This window comes from Pelophylax lessonae (assembly GCF_965119305.1).
Source record: "Pelophylax lessonae genome assembly, chromosome: 6".
Classification (NCBI taxonomy): Eukaryota; Metazoa; Chordata; class Amphibia; order Anura; family Ranidae; genus Pelophylax; species Pelophylax lessonae.
In genome coordinates, this window is record NC_138773.1 from 105,669,739 (window position 1) to 105,687,221 (window position 17,483).

At 46.0% G+C, this 17,483-nt stretch overlaps 1 protein-coding gene across 1 annotated transcript in view; it reads left to right on the forward strand.

Annotated features, from left to right (window-relative positions):
- TECPR1 (tectonin beta-propeller repeat containing 1) overlaps positions 1-17,483 on the forward strand; it is a 163,510-nt gene that overhangs the window by 88,387 nt on the left and 57,640 nt on the right. Inside the window, exons 18-20 of the mRNA XM_082260923.1 lie at positions 5,356-5,435; positions 16,357-16,425; positions 17,262-17,318. Of these exons, the coding sequence (XP_082117049.1) occupies positions 5,356-5,435; positions 16,357-16,425; positions 17,262-17,318 (206 nt within the window). The remainder of the gene's footprint in view (positions 1-5,355; positions 5,436-16,356; positions 16,426-17,261; positions 17,319-17,483) is intronic.

The following is a 17,483-nucleotide window of genomic DNA, read 5'->3' on the forward strand; positions in this document are numbered from 1 at the left end:
TTGCATGCCCATGTGCACCCTTTTTCCTTTTTGTAAGTTTTAACAAGAAAGCAGTCTTTATTTAAAAAAGTATTAATGCGTTCAAGTACATTACAGAGCAGTAAAAACCAAATCACATAGGAATAACAAAGAAAACATGAACAAGATGAAGGACCTGTAGCAGACAGGTGTCCTGCAGAGAGGTGTGACTGGGATAGCAATATTACCCAATCATGTCTACATTACTTGCACTGAAGGTGCAGGTATCGGCAAGAGTTCATGCCTAATAGAAAGAAATAAAGCCACCTGGCAATGGGAAAAAAGAGAGAATTATTTACAGGCACATCAAATACAGGTATCAGGTAACTGTAGCCACCGGTCCTAAATGTTATTATACTTGAATGGGCACCTTCTATGAACATAAATCACTTTCTTAAATGGTAGTATGCGGTTGACTTTAGTAATCCAAGCAGAGAGCATTGGGGGAATAGCCTTTATCTAGGTTCTAGCAGAAAGCTTCCGAGCAACAAATCACGTTTCATGTAAAAATATGATTTGGAGTTTTTCTGAATCGGGGCAGGAAAAAGCCTCAACAGACAATGTTTAGGGTCAAGAGACAAGAAGACCCCACCTTGTCACAGAAAAATTTAATGACTTGTGCCCAAAATTCTTGATTCTGGGGCAGGACCACAAGAGATTAGGGAATGTGCCTGGTGTAAATAAACATTCCTGGGCATGTAGGACTGTGATCAGGTCGAAATTTGACCATACGGGCAGGGGTTAAGTAGGCCAGATGTATAGTATAGATATGGGTTAAGCGATTCGATAATTTGGGTAAAACTAATTTACAGGTGTCCAGGCTCTCTCCCCATTCCTCATCATCCAAACCATTGACATCTTCCACCCAACGATTTTAGGGAGAATAGGCCACCTTAGCGGCTGAAGGAATTGGCAGCATGTTGTAAAAAGTAGATATCAGCGCCCAGCACATCCAACAGAGGTAAGGTAGAAACATCAGGGGAATCGTCAGTGAACTGGGCACACAGGGCATGTCGAAGCTAAAGATATCTGAACAGCATTTATTTGGGAAGGCCATATTCATCTTTCAATCGTTGAAAGGTTTTGATCCCCTGACTGGTCATCACGTGATGAAGGTAACATACCCCTTAGAAATCCATGAGGCAGGTTTGGGGACTGATAAGAGCTCAGGAAGTGTACTATTAAACCAAAGAGGAGTGTGAGCGTGCGTTGGGGGAGAAGTAGACTTGAGCTCTTTTTTCAAGTTTTAGACAGATCTGAGCAGTTGCCGTTGCTTTTTTTTTTTTTTTTCAGGACTTTGTGTCACTAACCAAGAACAAGTATCCAGGAGTTGTGACCTTTTTCTTATTTTCTTGGTCTTCATACTTATCTGACCTGCATTGAGCATAATAGCCATATTGTTTTGCATAATAATCAGAAGTCAATCAGCAGTGGTCGCACTCTTCTCTCTGGAAAAAAAAACTTTTATTTTTAGGGTTTGTGATACATGTAAATACTTTCTGTTTTAGAAAGGCAATCAGTGCCTATATCTGACTAATAAAGTGTATGTAAACCCTAATAATGAACTTCTCTTATTTGCTACCTTTTGTGTTGTGTTACATATGTTCAGTAAGTGCAAAAAAGCCTGTTGATTATGCCTAAAAAAATCAAAGCTGTCTTGTACACACTTCCTGTGTTACCTAAAGAAGTATGACTAGCCCTCCTAGTTTTTATCCTAGGGCTACAGGAAGATTAAAGTAGAATTGAGCTCAAATTTTAAAAAATCTGCTAACAGCAGTTTTTATGACAGAAGAGACCCAATTGGTCTCTCCTGTCATACATGCTTCTCTCTGCCTCTCAGCGGTAATGTACAGTGAGCCACGCATACACAGCTCAGCGTACATTTACTGCACCTCTCTGTGTTCTGATGATGGGACTCCTGTGGACGCGTGCGGGAGTGGTGTCATTGTGGCCCTATCATTCAAGTGGCCGAACAAGACTGAACGCAGAAGAAAGACCAGGAGCAGATGGAAGCATCTGTGACCAGTGGACATCCTTTTGACTGGTAAGTCTACCATAAATTGCTAGTATGCAGGGCATACTAGAACTTTATGGCATAAAGCTGCTGGCGTCCATGTAACAGAAGCAGCAACAACAACAATAGCTGAGTATAATTTTGTTTTAAGAGACTTTGTTATGTAGGTTGGAGGGTTTAAGTAGTTTAGCAAAAGGGCAGGACCGACAATGCTCAGTTCACAAGAATGCTGTGTGTTGTCAGCCCATCACAGGACTTGGATGCTAAATGCAACCCGACAGGTATTTGTCTGTACTTCCAGGATCTTCCAAGGGGTAAAATGTGGTTAGTGTGTATTACAGAGGTGTACAGCATATGTTTTCTTTTATTAACTTGCAAAGACGATAAAGCCCAAATCTGGACAACTACTGAATAACATTATCCCTTGCATTGAGGCTGCGCCTGTGCTGCAAGAGTTGTCTGCTTGTTTTGTCTAGAGCAGTGGAGAAGCACCTTTACTTACCTGATCCTCTGATTCTCCAGAAGATGGCGCTCCTGTGGTAGACTGTTCCTTGAGTTCTCACGTCCAGTGCAGGGGTATGGACACACGATGATTTCAGGACCTTAGACTAGTGGAGAAGAGGCTGCTTTTCTGTGTCTCCTAGACTTAACTGAGCAATTAACCCTTGCAGTGCAGGCACAGCCCCACTGCGTGGGATAATTTTATACTTTGCCGGAGTTTGGCTTTGAAGATTTGCAAATAGCACAAAAATATCATGCAGTTTAAAGTGTTCCCTACTAGAAATGCCACTATATACAGCGGGGGAAATAAATACCGTATTTATCGGCGTATAACACGCGCCGGCGTATAACACGCACCCCAATATTTGGAGAGAAATTTCAGGAAAAAAGCTTAAATTTAACATAAACAGCTTTGAACTCAGAACATTTTTTTTTTTTTTAAATCAAATGACATCACCAGTGCCCATGAATGCATCCTCATCAGCAGTGTCCATAAATGCAACCTCACCAGCAGTGTCCATATATCCAGCCTCAATATATGCAGCCCACCAGCAGTGTCAATGAATGCAGCCCCCCAGCAGTGTCCATACATGCAGCCCACCAGCAGTGTCCATACATGCAGCCCACAAGCAGTGTCCATACATGCAGCCCACAAGCAGTGTCAATGAATGCAGCCCACCAAGTGTCCATACATGCAGCCCACCAAGTGTCCATACATGCAGCTCACCAAGTGTCCATACATGCAGCCTAGCAAGCGCAATGTCCAAATATGCAGCATCGCAAGCGCCATTGGAACTAACCTCATCTTGTTTTAAAAAAGACCGGGAAGCAGCGCCGACGAGCTGTCATACCGTAAGAGCAGAAGGGGGCGGGCCGAGCCTAGAAGGAAGGACGAGCTGTCATACCGTAAGAGCAGAAGGGGGCGGGCCGAGCCGAGAAGGAAGGACGAGCTGTCATACCGTAAGAGCAGAAGGGGCGGGCCGAGCCGAGGAGAAGGGAGAACGAGCGAGCGCAGTCATCGGAAGTCCCGCCTCCTCTGCCGAGACGTATGACGTCTGTCATAGGCGGGACTTCCGATGACTGCGCTCGCTCGTTCTCTCTTCTCCTCGGCTCGGCCCGCCCCCCTTCTGCTCTAATGACAGCTAGTCCTTCCTTCTCCTCTGCCCGGCCCGCCCCCCTTCTGCTCTAATGACAGCTAGTCCTTCCTTCTCCTCGGCTTGGCCCGCCCCCCTTCTGCTCTAATGACAGCTAGTCCTTCCTTCTCCTCGGCCCGGCCCGCCCCTTCTGCTCTCGGCGATGCTTCCTGGCCGGTTTTTTTTTTTAATATCGGCGTATAACACGCACTGCTGCTTTTTCCTCCATTTTTAGGAGGAAAAAGTGCGTGTTATACGCCGATAAATACAGTATTTGTATCCCTGCAGATTATGTAAGTTTTCCTACTTAAAAAGAAATGAAGGGTCCATAATTGTTATCAAAGGTGTATTTTAAACTATAGAGACAGAATATCAACCAAAAATCCAGAAAAAACACATGATACAAATAATATAAATTGAGTTGCAGTTCAGTAAATAATATAAGCATTTAATCCCCGAGCAAAACAGGACTCAGTAGTTACTGGAGAAAGCCTTGTTGACAACCACAGAGCTAAGACGTTTCTTGTAGTTTGGTACCAGGTTTGCACACATCTCAGGAGGGATTTTGGTCCACTCTACTTTTCCAGATCTTCTCTAAATCCTTAAGGTTTCTTGGCTGTTGCTTGGCAACTTGAAGTTTCAGCTCCCTCCATAAATTTTCTATAGGATTAAGGTCTGGAGACTTGCTAAGCTACTCCATGACCTTATCGTGCTGCTTCTTGAGCGGCTCCTTTGTTGCCTTGGCAGTATGTTTTGGGTCATTATCATGCTGGAAGACCCATCCACGACTCCTCTTCTGGCTGTGGGAAGAAGGTTCTCATCCAGAATTTTACAATTCATGGCCCCATCCATTGGCCCCTCAATGTAGCAAAGTCAACCTGTAAAGAAACATCCCCAAAGCATAATGTGCTTGACTGTAGGCATGGTGTTCTTAGGGTCGTTGTATTGTGGGTATTGTGTTACCAATGGTTTGTTTGGTGACTGTGGTCCCAACTGCCTTGAGATTATTCACAAGTTCCTCCCATGTAGTTCTGGGCTAATCCCTCACTTTTCTCATAATCACCCATGAGGAGAAATCTTGCATAGAGCTTCAGACCGAGGGTGATTGATGGCTATTATGTATGTCTTCCATTTGCGAATAACTGCTCCAACAGTTATCTCCTTCTCACCAAGCTTCTTGCTGATGGTCTTGTAGCCCATTCCAGCCTTGTGCAGATCTACAATCTTGTCCCTGACATCTTTGACAGCTCTTTGGTCTTGCCCATGATGGCGAGGTTTAAATGGAAGAAAGATTCTGTGGACAGGTGTCTTTTATACACATAATGAGTTGTCGTTAGGAGCACCTTCTTAAATTGACAGGACTAATCTGCGTACCACATGAGCACATACTGTAGCCAGTCTGTGGGAGCCAGAATTATTGTTGGTTGTTAGGGGATCAAATACTTATAACTGCAACTCAATTTATAACATTCGTATCATGTGTTTTTTTATGGTTGATATTCTGTCCCTATCATTTAAAATACACCTATGATAAAATTATTGACCCTTCATTTCTTTGGAAATGGGCAAACTTACAAAATCTTCAGGGGATCAACTAATTATTTTCCCCACTGTACATTTGTGTCTTGGTGTTTCAAGATGTGTCTATGCTTCTATAAAGCTTGCTCTATCACACTCTTGTCTCTGCAGGTTTCTGACTGGTACATAGACTTTAATATTTCTGGTGGAACAGATCAAGAAGGGTGGCAGTATGCAGCAGACTTTCCAGCGTGAGTAGGACAAATTCCATCCCCTTCCTGTACTTGTTCATTCCACTTTTCTATTACAGAGGTTTTTTCCAATCCCCTTTTAAACCTTCTGATACATAGTTTATGTTCCATGCTATGCAGGGCACATCTTTTCATTCCCCTCAGCTGAATTCCACTTGTATTGTAGACATTATTCAGTGGGGGAACTGAAGCAGGACAAAAATTCCTTCTGACTTAATGACCATGTAGCAACTGAAGCACCTAGGCTTTTTGGTGCTGTCTCCCACACAGTTAATAAATCAATGTGGCTGGGCCTGGTCTGATGTGTGTAGCTACAAAGTGGCTCATATTAAAGAATGGTAGTGTGGAACAACCTGGTGTGTAATTCACCTTGTATTCTCATAGAGGCAGAAACAGATGCTGCTCTCGTAATGCACTTATTGTCCTAGAGCAGGGGTCAGCAACCTTTTTCCAATTATGGTCCAGATTTGATGTATGTGAATGCATGGAGGGTCGCATTCACCTGCTAATAAATTACAATAACATTACACAGCCCCCGCACCTCTGGCCCCCTTTACATTGTACAGCCCCCGCACCTGTGGCCCCCTTTACATTACACAGCCCCCGCACCTCTGGCCCCCTTTACAATACACAGCCCCTGCACCTCTGGACTCCTTTACATTACCCAGCCCCCACACCTCTGGCCCCCTTTACATTACACAACCCCCGCACCTCTGGACCCATTTACATTACACAGCCCCCACCCCTCTGGCCCCCTTTACATTACACAGCCCCTGCACCTCTGGACTCCTTTACATTACATAGCTCCTGCACCTCTGGCCCTCTTTACATTATGCAGCCGCCGCACCTCTGGCCCCCTTTACATTACACAGCCCCCTGCACCTCTGGCCCTCTTACATTGCACATCCCCCTGCACCTCTGGACCCATTTACATTACACAGCCCCCACCCCTCTGGCCCCCTTTACATTACACAGCCCCCACCCCTCTGGCCCCCTTTACATTACACAGCCCCTGCACCTCTGGCCCCCTTTACATTACACAGCCCCTGCACCTCTGGACTCCTTTACATTACATAGCTCCTGCACCTCTGGCCCTCTTTACATTATGCAGCCACCGCACCTCTTGCCCTCTTTACATTACACAGCCCCCCCCCCACCTCTGGCCCCCTTTACATTTCACAGCCCCCTGCAGCTCTGGACCCCTTTACATTACACAGCCCCTGTGCTTTATTAAAAAAATACTGCTATATACCTGATTTCTGAGCGGTGCTCACGTGACCATCCGGCTCTCTCCTCCTCCCCTCCCTGCTGACGTCAGCGGGGAACTTATAGCCCCTCCCGCTTTAGCTTTCAGATCATGAGATGGGACAGCTGGCCAGTAACGTGAGCGGCGCTTGGAAATCCGGTATATAGCGGCATTTTCTTAAAGCAGAGGCACTGGGACACTTGTCATTAGCAAACAGTGACAATTGTGTAAAATAATAAAGTGGCTTACCAACCACTTTAAAATGTCCACGGGTCGTGTGCATGTGAATTCATCAAGTGCACTGATGGACGAGACAGCTAGTGGTGGCTGGCCGGGTGCGGCCCATGAGCCATAGGTTGCCAACCTCTGTCTTCAAGTCACCAGTGATCTGTATTAGTCACAGAGATTTTCCAGAGAGTTGGAAAATCTGTGTACAATGAAGCTTAGTGGGCAGGCAAAAGGAAGTGCAAAATAGCACATAGACCTCTTCCTCCTGACTGTGATAGGTTGTCTCTTCACCAGTTGTCCTTAAAGCTGAACTTTAGGCAGATATGAAAGTTACAAAATGAATGTAGCTCTGTATTCATTAATACATCATTAAATCATTTTTTTATTTTTTTTCAAATATAATTTTTATTACAACAAATCTTAACACAGAACACTATTAAGTGTAGGAAGAGACTTCAACATATTATATATTAAGAATTAATCTCGTAAACAGTAATAAGAACAAATCTAATGTATGTATTACTTCAAATACAAATTACTTCCTCCTTCCCTTACACTATGTGTCCCTAAAGTTATCTCCCCCCCCCCCCCCCCACTATCTTATTTAAAAGAAAAACAGAAACAACAAAAGAGAAAGATAAGAAAAAGAAAGAGAGGGGAAAAAAAAATTAAAATTGACCAATGGCAGAACCTACAAGGGGCTCCCTCAACCAACTTACAAGGGACAAATCTACTATTCATTGACCGTTTATTGACCAAGCAGATCTACACCTTCTCTCGAGAGGATAAATATATTCCATGCTTCCCACGTCTTATTATAGCTCTCTTTTTTAAATTGAGCTTTCAAGATAAGATCTTCCATTCTATTTATTTCTTCTACTTTCCTTAACCAATCCTAGATTGTTGGGGAGGTTTGTTTTTCCCAGCTAAGAGGGATACCAGATCTAGCCGCATTCGAGAGATGACAAATAATAGACTTTTTATATCTTTTGGCCGTGACCTTGGTCAACTGTAAAAGGAAAAAAGCTGGGTCCCCTGGGATCTCCATCAATTTTTTTTTTAAAATGCAGATAGTGTAAATACCTGATATTGACCTGGTATCAGCCTTTTGCAGTCCCTGTACAGCAGGGCTGGAGTGTAAAAGGAAGAGCTAGTACAAGAGGAGCCAAGCAGTGACAGAGAGATCAGCTCATGGCTTTGCTGCTTCTTCTTTGCCTGTCCAGTCACAGGTTGGGGCGGTCCAGGATGAGCTGGGCTTAGAAGAAATGGTGTGAATAATGCTGGCCATCAGTCTGAGGACAAACTGAGGTTTTGTTTTGTTTTTTATCTTTTAATTGCCAATTCTTTTTTTAGTTTTTTTTTTGTTTTTGTTTTTTGGCTGGAATTTTTTTTTATAGAAAGAATCAGTCTGTCCATAGCCAGCCACATGCATTTATGAAACTGTATGTAAGGACAGTTAAAAAATGTACTGACATTATTGGAAAAAGGACTCGGGGAAAGAGCTGAGTACTATCTTCAGGTTAGTGAAAGGAAAAACAAATTCAGTGTTTTACATTTTTTGCTGGATGAGTGCAAAATGTCCGCTTTTGGGAAATACATTGATGCGCATGCATGGAAAAATGCAGATGTGTGTACTGTTCACTTGCATGGCACAAGCTGTACACCGCACGTGCCGCACCAGGAAACTTTCGACAGGCACATAAAGCGCCTACACATATCTACATGCATGAATCCTGTCTGAACAGCATAAAGTAGGAGTTATTGTGTTTATAGGTCATAGCCTAAAGGATAAATTCACCTTTCTGAGCATGTTACACCCATATTTAGGGTGTAACATGTAACATATTCAGCAACCTCCCCCTGCACTGCTGATTCAACCCCCTCCCCATTGTTACAGCAGGCAGGGGGTCCTCTCCCCACACCTGCTGTCACAATTTGAAAGCAGTGCCGCTGTGTGGGGCTCGGCCCACACAGCCAATTTATTCATTCACAGAGTACTGTGAATGAATGAACTACAATTACCATCTGCCATTGCGGCATGTGGCTTGTAGTTCCCAGCGCTTTCGTAGTTCATTGATTCCTCCTGCAATCCAATAACCGTTTGCCCCCTACAGGTTTACTGAGAGTCTGGCATTGACCCACAATCTGCTGATCGCGGTACAATGCTCTGCAGGCTCCTTAGAAAAAAATAATAAATGCATATTTTTTTTACCTACGAAAAAAGTGCATTTATTTTTTGGAAAAAGTGAACTTAGCCTTTAAGTAGTACCTTTGCCCATATCAGCCTACTGGCATCAACAGGTTCTACTGTCTTCCAAAGTTCTCCAGGAGCACCTAAATTGAGAGACACACTCCAATATAAACATTTTGGAAACCTAGTTCATCATTTAGCCTGTTTCCTCCCACAATTCTCAGTTTGTCCATAAGTATAATGGCTTGCCTCACTGACAAGTAGAACACTAAGATAGGGCACAGAGTCAAGTGCAAACAGCTAGGAAGTCTATTGTAGCATATTAGAGGGCATCAGATTGTCCAACTTCTTGGGTGTTCTGGATTCTTTGGAACAAGGTTCTGATGCTCTATAAATGTAAAAATTGTTCGTAAATGAGGAAGTGATAGATTCCCATGTTGAGTGATAATTACTGCATTAACCTGCTAAGTTTATGGTCTTTAGTTTACTTAGGACCAATTCACACCAGTGCTTTGATGTGCGTTTTAGCACAACTGTAAAACACAGAACAACAGAAGGACATCTGAAAAACAATAATTTCTCTTACGTCCTCTGACAGTCGCCGCCCGATGGTATTAGCCTTCACTAATGGGTAATGGCGCACTGTGCAGGAGCAGGCTAGGCAGATAATTGATTATCAGGTTAATACAAAAAAACTTTTTTGTACCTCAGCACGCCACTAGGGGGTCATCCCTCAGCCATTACCAGAACCCAATCTGATATTACTTCAGTTTGAAGCTGCCTAGCATCAGGAGCAGAGCTTTAGGTCTTCTCTGCTAAGACCTAGCGTCTTGGCTTTCTTATATTTTTTTCTGAATTTGTGTTTTTTCTTTACACAATAGATTTTTATTTCTTCTCACTATCACTAGTTAGTCAGGGATTCCTTTCCTGGAGGACTACAAGTGACTGCAGAGCTGGGCCTCGGACTGGGTATCATAGATCCTTATGGAGTCCCAGCCTGCCAACGAGCGTCGCAGGTTACTGGTACGCCCAGGCCTCGCAACGACCGTGCCCCTCCATATGGGGACGAGCCAGCGGAGCTGCGCTTTGCAGAGGATATCTCAACCCGGATCGCCCGCGTGTTTCCAGCGTCTCTCCATGGCTGAAGGCACCCCCACTTAGGGTGGGAGGTCTCCAGTTTTTGAGCGGTGCCCGCTGCTGGACTGGTGAGTACTGAACCCCCTTGTCCCTGGGGACGTTTGGGGAGTTTTGGGCCCACTCCTAGGGGATAGCAGGGCTGGCGGTCTATGTAGGATCCCTCTTCTGGCCGGGTTGTGGTTTTCCCTCCCCTCCTCTCCCTTCCCCCGCTGGGGGCGCTGCATGGGAATGCTGTGGGGGTCCCCCTGGGGTCACTGCTACTATCCATAAATGTGTTTGGTGCATTTATTTTGCAGCCGTTTGGAGCGGCCGCCATTTTAGTGGTTTGCAGATTCTAAGCTCTGTGTAACACAGCAGCCATGTGAGAATTCTGCTCTGGCTCCCGTTCGGGTGCCATCTTGGATGTGGGCAACATGCCTAGTAAGGGCAAGTGGCCATTTTGCTGTGACTTTTGTCATTGACTTTCAATAGGCACCTTTTCTCTGGGTTCGAGGGCTGGCCTCTAGCGATGTGAGGTCACTTCCTCCTCCTTCTCCATTTTTATCCTGTGAAAAATGTGCTGACAGGCTGGAGATTTCTGCTTATATCTCTTTTTTTGCTAGTGTGTTTTCTCAAATGGCTCCTTCAGTTGGTGCAGTTTGGGGGGGGGGGGGGCGCGGGAACTGCCGATTTAAAGGGCCAGCGTCGCTTTTTTCATTTAAGGCAAAAATGGTCTCCCCTGATAATAAATCCCCCGCAGACCTGGTGGGGACTTCAGGTACTCCTGAATCCTCCCCCCTGGCACCCATATCTGTTGCTCTGGTGATTTTGACGTCCCAGGTGAATCTGCTAATGTCGGCATGCTCCTACAGAATAAACAGCCTGTGCCCTCCCAGTCCTCTGATTCTGAGCCCGAATTGGTTGCCATGGACGATGGTCCCCCTGAGGGGTCCCAGTCCTCCACGTTGAGGGAGAGGAGGAGGGGGAATCTTCCTCCTCGGTAGCGCGGGAACGCGATACAATGGATGCTCTCATGGGCGTCATAACAGAAACTTTCTATCTTAACGATGCGCCAGCTCAGTCAAGTGGGCGGTCTGTTTTGTTCAGGTTCTGCAGACCCCAGACAGTCGGGTCAGGCTTTTTTCCTGCGCAGTGGATTTTCACGAGATTGTGAATGGCCAGTGGTGGCGCATTTAGCACATGTTGGTGGGGCCTAGGTGTTTTTCCACCCGCTCTCCGTTTTTTGTAGGCGGTAGACGAACGTTGGTCGGTGTCCCCAAGCAGGGGATACACTGGGTCTAGGCTGAATAAGTCCACCTTGCTGCCAGTAGTGGATTCCTGGTATTCAGGAATCTGGCTGATAGGCGCGTGGAAGCCCTTGCCTGCCTCATTTATCTAGTGGCGGGTTCCCTGTTGCAACCTGTGTTTTTCCTCAGTGATGGCCTCTCAGGTGCTTATGACACGGTGCAAGGGGCTTTGCAGCAGGATCAGCTCATCCAAACTGCGATGTTCCACCGCATTACATGGTAAAAGTGCTGGTCGGTTGACCACGCATCCTATAGAAGGCCTCTAAGGTCCCCTATGAGGGGGATCGTCTTTTTGGGGTAACTCTAGCTGAGTTGATAAAGGGGTCATGGGAGGTAAGAGTACTCCTCTGCCCCAGGTCACCAAGGGAGAGCCTCCCCGCACGCGGAGGGGGCCCTCCTTCAAGACTCAAAATAATTGCCTTTGTGACGCAGGAGAAGGGTATACCCTTCCGACTTCCCGGTGGCCAGGAGGAGCCATGATCGGGTAAGCCAAACGCCAGTCAGTCTGGTTCGGCGGCCCAGTCCGCCTCTCCCTAAAGGGAAGCCCTCCTCGTTGTCAGGATGGGGGGACGTCTGCTTTCTTTTCAGGAACCTTGGTTGTCCGGCATTCAGGACAGGTGGGTTCATGAACCAATTTGTTCAGAGCTCAAGATCGAGTTGATCTCGCTCCGCAGACAGGTTCCTCCCATCCATTCTTCAGCTGTCCCCTGATCGTCTCAGAGATCTCATGGGGGCTGTGCATGGTTTGCTTGCACAGGGAGTCATTGTACCTGTTCTTTTTGGGAAAAAGTTTTCACGGTTTTGACTCCAACCTGTTCACGGTGCCCAGAAAGGAGGGCACGGTGTGTCCGATTCTGGACTGGTAGTCCCTGAACCGCTTTGTGTGGGACGCTCAGAATGGGATCCATCTGGTCGGTGATGGCCTCGTTGAGGCCTGGGGAATTTCTGCATCTGTCGCCTTGCAGGATGTGTATCTCCACATCCCTATTTTCGAGGGTCATCAGAGCTGCTTCCGCTTCGCGGTGGCTGGGGAGCATTACCAGTTCGTGGGGTTGCCTTTCGGTTTCACTACGGCTCACAGGGTTTTCACCAAGGTGTTGTCTCCGGTCTAGCTTTGCCGCATTTACGGGGCATTACGGTTCTCGGTTGCCTGGACGACCTCTTTGTAAGGTCGAACTCATGTGTAACCTTGGCAAAAGATCTGCTTGTGAAGGTTCAGACACTTCAGGAGTTTGGGTGGGCTGTCAATTTCAGAAGTCGGCACTGACTCCCTCTACTTGTTTCCAGTACCTAGATGGTCCTGGACTTTGCTCAATCTCGGGTCTTCCTTCCGGAGGACAAAAATCGGGACTTTGCGGGTGTAGATCGGAGCTCTCAGGAATGACGATCTCTCCTCTTTGCGGACCTGCTTGCGGGTTCTGGGATGGCTGGTCGCCGCCTTCGAAGCAGTTCAGTTTGCTCAATTTCACACCAGGTCTCTGCAAGCGGAGATCCTGGACCGGTGGGACAGGACACCTCAGTCCTTGGAAAGGAGTATTTCCTTGAGTCATCCGGGTCGGATCTCCTGTGGTGCGCTGGCCACTGTCCTTGACACAGGGTCGGGCCTCCCGACCTCTATTATGGATGGTTGTCACCACGGATGCCAGCCTGTCGGGCTGGGTAAGAGTTCTGGGCATGTTTTGCGCCCAGGGGACGTGGTCGGCGGGGGAGACTTCGCTACCGATCAACGTCTTGGAGCTCCGAGCAATCAAGCTTTGGCTGTTCCGGTGGTCACCTCAGCTTCCGGGGTGTCCAGTGCGGGTACAGATGGACAATGCCACGGCTGTGACTTATATCAATCACCAAGGGGGCACGTGTAGTGCCTGGGCGGCCACGGAAGTGGCTGAGATTCTGTCCTGGGCCGGATCACAGGTACCTGTGTTCTCGGCCGTTCTCATTCCGGGTGTGGAACTCTGGCAGGCGGACTAGCTACGTCACCAGACTTTGGACCGAGGGGATTGTTCCCTACATCCGGAGGTGGTTCACCTCCTGTACGCCCGGTAGGGGACCCCGGGCCTGGATTTGTTTGCGTCCCGTCTCCACAAAGTGGTGGTAAGGTTCGTGGCCAGGGCTCGCGATCCTCTGGCAGACGCCGCGGACGCGTTGGTGGTGCCTTGACACCGCTAACGGCTACTGTATGCCTTTCGTCCGATTCCACTGTTATCCAGGTTCCTCTGCAGGTTGTCGTCGGAACGGATGTCAGAAATTCTTGGTGGCCCCGGACGGGCCTCGACGGTCCTGGTACGTGGACGTCGTTTAGATGGTCGTTGAACCTCGCTGCAAGACGATCTGTCTCAAGGACCAATCTTCCATTCTGCTTTACAGTTGCGGGCTTTGTCAGCATGGCTGTTAAAAGCCAGGTCCTGAGGGATAGAGGTCTTCCTCAGGCGGTCATCCTTACTTTGTAAGAGGCTCGCAAAGCCACTTCAAGGAAGTTTTCTTCGCCGCACCTGGAAAGCGTATATTGCTTGGTGCGAAGTGCATGGTTTTCACCCTCGTTCCTTCTCAGTGGCGAAGGTCTTGGCCTTCCTGCAGAAGGGTGTGGATCAGCATCTGGTGTTGAAAAAGGCCAAGGGTCAGTTTTCGGCCTTGGCCGCCTTGTTTCAACGACCTTTGGCGTTGCTTTCTTTGGTCCGCACCTTCATTCAAGAGGCGCGGCATTTGGCTCACCCCGAGGGGAGCTCTCTTGCTTCCATGGGACCTTTGTCAGGGTTACATTAAACCTCTCTTCGAGAACATCAGGGAGATGTCTCTGTGTTGTCACGGAAAGTTGCTTTTCTGGTTGCCATCACGTCGGCTCGCAGAATGTCTGAATATCTCCTTATCTGTTACTTCATAGAGATAAGGTGGTTCTGTGACCGAGTCAATCTTTTTTTCCCAAGGTGGTTTTCTTCATTCCACCTCAATGAGGATATTGTGTGGCCTTCGCTGGGTACACAACCCAAGCATCCTAAGGAGTTTGCCTTGCATTCTCTGGATGTGGTCCGGGTGGTCAAGGTCTACCTGTTCGCCACGGAGTCGATTAGGCAGTCTGATTTTCTGTTTGTTCTTCCTGAGGGACCTCGGAAGGGATTGGCCGCCTACGCGGCAACCATTTCTAAGTGGATCAGACAGACGATTGTTCGGGCCTATTCCATCACAGGTGAGATTCCTCCTTTCCCGGTAAAGGCACTTTCTACTCGAGACGTTAGTGCCTCTTGGGTTTTTCGCCATCAAGCGTCTGTGGCTCAGGTGTGCAAGGCGGCGACCTGGTCGTCCATGTAAATTTTCATGAAGTTTTTACAAACTTGACGTTTTGGCATCTTCGGATGCTTCCTTTGGCGGCAAAGTTTTGAGTGCGCCAGTCGTTTAAGGGGACATTATTTTTCTGTCCCTCCTTATGGGGTGTTTGTTCTGGTTTTGTTCCAGTTTTTCCTGTGGGGTTCAGGTTGTTACTAGCCCGTTATTAGCGTTACATTCTAATTTGGTTGCATTGCTTTCCCACCCCTCATACCTGCACTGCTTTGGGACGTCCCATTAGTGAAGGCTAATACCATCGGGCGATGACTGTCAGAGGACGTAAGAGAAAATAGAATTTTTATAAGAACTTACAGTAAAATTATTTTCTCTGAGTCCTCTGACAGTCGCCGCCCCCACCCCTCTGGTTTTTGGATCTGGGGGTTGTTGCCTTCCGGTACTGCTTGCTACAAACTGAAGTAATATCAGATTGGGTTCTGGTAATGGCTGAGGGATGGCCCCCTAGTGGCGTGCTGAGGTACAAAAACATATTTTTTTTGTATTAACCTGATAATCAATTTTTACATGTAAAGGAAAGCCAACCAGCCCATCTTTTAAGATATATATGATTTTGATCTTTTAAAGTTAGAGAGAGATCCTCCACCCGAGCTGAATGTGCGACTCGTTCTAACCACATTTGGACAGTAGGGATAGAAGGTTTTTTCCATAGTTTGGGATTAGGGATTTCGCCGCATCTAATAGATGAGGGTTAATAGTTCGCTTATACCTGCCCACTGGTTCCCCTGAGCAATGGAACAGGACCACCCAGGGATCATCCAACACTGGATGCCCCTGGATGATGTTGATCCAATGCAACACAGAGGACCACTACAGTAAACCCCCTCCATTGCGGGGGTTACGTTCCGGACCCAGCCGCGAAAAGTGAAATTCCGCGAAATGGAAAAACCCTATTAAAATGCATTGTAGGCATGTTTTTTTTACTGTCACTGTACGTGTAAAAGCATTTTAAGGTCTTTAAACACACTTTTAAAACAATAGAAACTCATTTAAACACATAAAAGATACTAAGAGACAGAGCAAGAGCTATGGAAAACACAAAAATATTTCATTTTCAATGATTTATATAGTAAAATAACATTACAAAAAAAAACGCGAATAACCGGGACCGCAAAAACTGAACCGCAAAAACTGTATTGGCGCAGAACCGGGCATGAGCAGCTCTCTGCTTGGGGAGCTGTCAGAACCGAGCGATCGGCAGTGTTCGATCGCTCAGTTCTCAGTGTAGAGGCGCCGGAGGACAGATGCAGCATCGGACCGATGCCGCATTCACCTAGGTAAGTATAAAGGGGGAAAAAAATTGGAAGCCAAACTTCTCTTTTAATATTTTATTCTGATGATAATAGGAAAATCTTGCCCTGTTTCCAGAGCAGAAACATTTTTTATGATATTGACTGAAATTATGGATGTTTTAAATTGTCAGCATTATTGAACCACGGTCAGAATGATGTCATGTTTTTGTTCATATACATCTACATGTATCTCTTCATAAATCTACAGAAATAGAAGGAAGAGCCTACTGCCAATTTATATACTATTTGGTGGCTTTCCATTAATTTGGAGACGAAGGTAAAAGGTTCAGATAGATTAGCTAGGCTGCACAGCCACCTAACACTAATCTGATTACACTCCTAACATCCTGTTTAGCACTCTTAAGATGGCATACACTAGTAGATTTTTGAATAACCATTCCTACCAACTGTACGGAAATTCTCTTCAGTACTTTCAATGACATAATGGATCTTGTTTGAAAGTACTTCAAACCTTTTGCTTTTAACCTTTTATTTTGGAGTGAATGGACTTCACTCCAAATGTAAACCACATTCACTGTTAGAAATTTGTTAGTTCTAGAAAAATTTCATCGAAGTCCTTAGAGTTTTTTCATAGTGGTCAAAAACAAACATTAATTTGGCCCCACTAACAATAAGAACATCGAAAGATCGTTATAAAGAAGACATTTTGAACAAAAGTCCACTAGCGTATGGCCAGCATTGCAGCCGTTTATAAGATTAATGCCAAAACAGCAGTGCGATGTCTCTCTCCCAATCATTCAGCTAACTAACCAGCAGCTAGTGTTGATTACTAAAATGCTATTCATATAACTACCTGCAACTTGAAGCAAGCAAAATCGTGTATGTTCTTCAGGACTGGCTGCCGATTGAGTGCTAAACATAACCAAAATGATTTAATTGTTTTGTCTGTTATAGGGGGCAGAAATAAACGTTAGTAACTATACTTCTGTAGCTTTTTGTGTCTCTTGTTTAACAATACAGTACAAAACATTTGTTGAAATTGGCATAAGCTTCAAAGAAACAAAAACCACAGTAAACACTTTCAAAAAATGGCAGCATGTGACGTAAAGGAAAGGTCAGATTGTGAATACATGTTTTTGTAAATCTTTGCAGTTCTTATCATGGCTATAAGACCATAAAGGATTTTGTAAGAAGAAGACGCTGGGCAAGGTAAATAAGTCTTGTACCATTCCAGGAATCTCTGCAGGACACGTTGCTTTATTTGCTTAGAACAATCTGAGCTTCTCTGCGCTGCTACAGGAACTAGTTGTCTGTATACAGTCATTCCTGTACCTTGTTATGATATATGTGTGGACTACATCATAGAACACCACG